Source organism: Rhagoletis zephyria, unplaced genomic scaffold (assembly GCF_001687245.7).
Source record: "Rhagoletis zephyria isolate East Lansing unplaced genomic scaffold, Rhagoletis_zephyria_1.1 Rzeph_scaffold_08793, whole genome shotgun sequence".
NCBI classification, from domain to species: Eukaryota; Metazoa; Arthropoda; class Insecta; order Diptera; family Tephritidae; genus Rhagoletis; species Rhagoletis zephyria.
Genome location: NW_016165873.1, coordinates 3,306 through 5,540, shown reverse-complemented (window position 1 = coordinate 5,540; position 2,235 = coordinate 3,306). Strand labels below are relative to the sequence as shown.

The 2,235-nt window shown below is 25.7% G+C and overlaps 1 protein-coding gene across 1 annotated transcript; it reads left to right on the top strand.

Moving 5' to 3' along the window:
* Positions 1 to 588: 588 nt before the first annotated feature.
* On the top strand, positions 589 to 1,540 carry LOC108375353 (uncharacterized; the record flags this gene model as incomplete). The annotated part of the gene is made up of 2 exons (XM_017631463.1): positions 589 to 864; positions 1,182 to 1,540. Coding segments are annotated over exons 1-2 (381 nt in total), but the record flags the coding sequence as incomplete, so codon positions are not given.
* Positions 1,541 to 2,235: the final 695 nt, after the last annotated feature.

Here is a 2,235-nt window from a genome sequence, read left to right as displayed (position 1 = left end):
GTCGTGCTTAAAAAAAAAATCGTGTTGAAAGTGTGGAGTGCCTTCCCCTTGCTTTGTTTACTTCTCTGGCCCCACTGACCATTAATTTTACTTCAAATTTTTATTTAATTTTTTAGTCTATTTTAATTATTTTATTTTTTTATGTTTTTCTACTTTATTTATTTATTTAGTTTTTTTTTGTTTTTTAATTTCTATTTTTTTTCTTGTTTTTTAATTTAATTTTTTTTCTTGTTTTTTATTTTTTAATTTTTAGTTGTTTTCTATTTTGTACATTTAGTTCTTTTTTTATTTTTTTTCTACATTTAATTTTTTTTATTCTTTATTTTTGCCACTTTTAGCATTTTTTGGTTTTATTTATTTCTTGTTTTTTTTTGTTTTGCTTTTTAATTTTAATTGTATAGTTTACTTTTTTTACTTTTTAGTTGTTTTCAAATTGTTTTCCTTTTTTTAATTTCTTTAAATTATTTTACATTTTGTTTGTTGGTGTTCCCGACAGGGAAGGAGTAGATGTATTTTGGAACAATTTTCTGTCATAACTTGCTAATTTCGTTTGGGAGACAGACCGGTTTCAGCGCACATACCGGTATTTTGATAATCTAGGCGGCCAAAAGTCAATTTTGTAAAATGCATTAATTGATTTTAATAATGAATAAAATTGAAAGAGAACACAATAGAGTATTCACTCCACCCCCTCTCGCGCGTTTTCGTCGCGTGCGCTACCGCCTTATTGGCAGTCAAAAGTTCATTGCTTATCACACTACACATATCTCGTTCGGCGTTCGGCAAACAACAAATCTTAAAAAAAGTAAAGTTAACTTATTAAAGTTATATGTCTCGTTTTAATGATGGAAATTGAAGCTTCAGGTATGTTTTTTCCAAATTTAATAAATATTTTATAGATTTTGTTCATTAATAACGTAATTTATCGAATTCTGTATAAGGAGAAATAGTGCATTTTTTACACATATTTTTTTTTATTTGTTAAGCTGAAAGTTATACTTCCAAGTCCGTCCAAGCTTGAATTTTTTTTTCAGATTGTGTACATATGCTTTGAGATGTAGAATAAAGTAGAATTAGCCGCAGAAAACCTCAGATTAATTAATTGTGGAATTTCAAAAGTTTCATTGTACAATTTTTTTTAAAAGCGTTTTCTATACTTGTTATTTTTTGGTTTGTTTAAGGTTCTCAAGGCACTTCAGGGGTTCGAAATGTGACTCGAAAATACCTATTCGACCGCATGCAAGCTCAGAATTCACCAAATTTGGACGAAAAATTAAACTCTTTACAACAGGAGCTTTTGTCAAGTGAAAAATACTCTGACGAACAGATATCAGCTCTTAAGCACAATTTTTCACATTTTAAATCACAAATCAAGAAAAAGTGGCTGCAAGTACATAAAAAGGAAGATGTTTTCCTATCAAAGTACAAGTCTTGGTTGGAAGGAGGTTTTGAATTAACTGTTGCAGCAAAACCGAAACGATGTGGCCGTCCTCAGAAACATTTTAGTGACTCAGGTGAAAGATCTAAAAGACGAGAAAACGTCAATAGAGACATTTTTAATCGAACATTTTTTTTATATTTGTAATGCAAGTCCTCGATTTAGTGCCAAAGTTTTGTCTTTTTGTTAAGAAATCTCCAGATTAGTTTTTTTAAAGTGCACCGACTTCAAATCGACGATTTGAATTGAAGCTCATGCCCGAATATTTTTAACCGACTTCAAAAAAAGGAGAAGGTTAGCAATTCGTCGGAATATTATTATAAATTTTTGTATGTATGTTACCGCATAACTTTGTACCATTGGATTATGTCAGTTGTGTTTTTTGCTTCAAAATTACTTGTTTTAAAATCTTCTTGGTGTGTTATTTTAATTTAATAAAAGATTTTTAGTTAAAATTTTTTTGTAAATACAATATTTCATTAAACAGTTTTTTTGTAGTACATTTTATTTAAGTTTGAGTGAATATTTTAAAATTTTTTTCTAATTTTTAATCTATTTTTTTAATTTTTTTTTAATTTTTTTCTAATTTTTAATTTATTTTTGTAATTTTTTTTTATATATTTTTTTAATTTTTTTTTTAATTTTTTTTTTAATTTTTTTCTAATTTTTAATTTATTTTTGTAATTTTTTTTATATATTTTTTTAATTTTTTTTAATAATTTTTTTATTTTCTTTAAAATAAATTTCTTTTAATGTTTTTGTTGTAATAATTTTTAATTTGTTTTGTTTTATTTTCT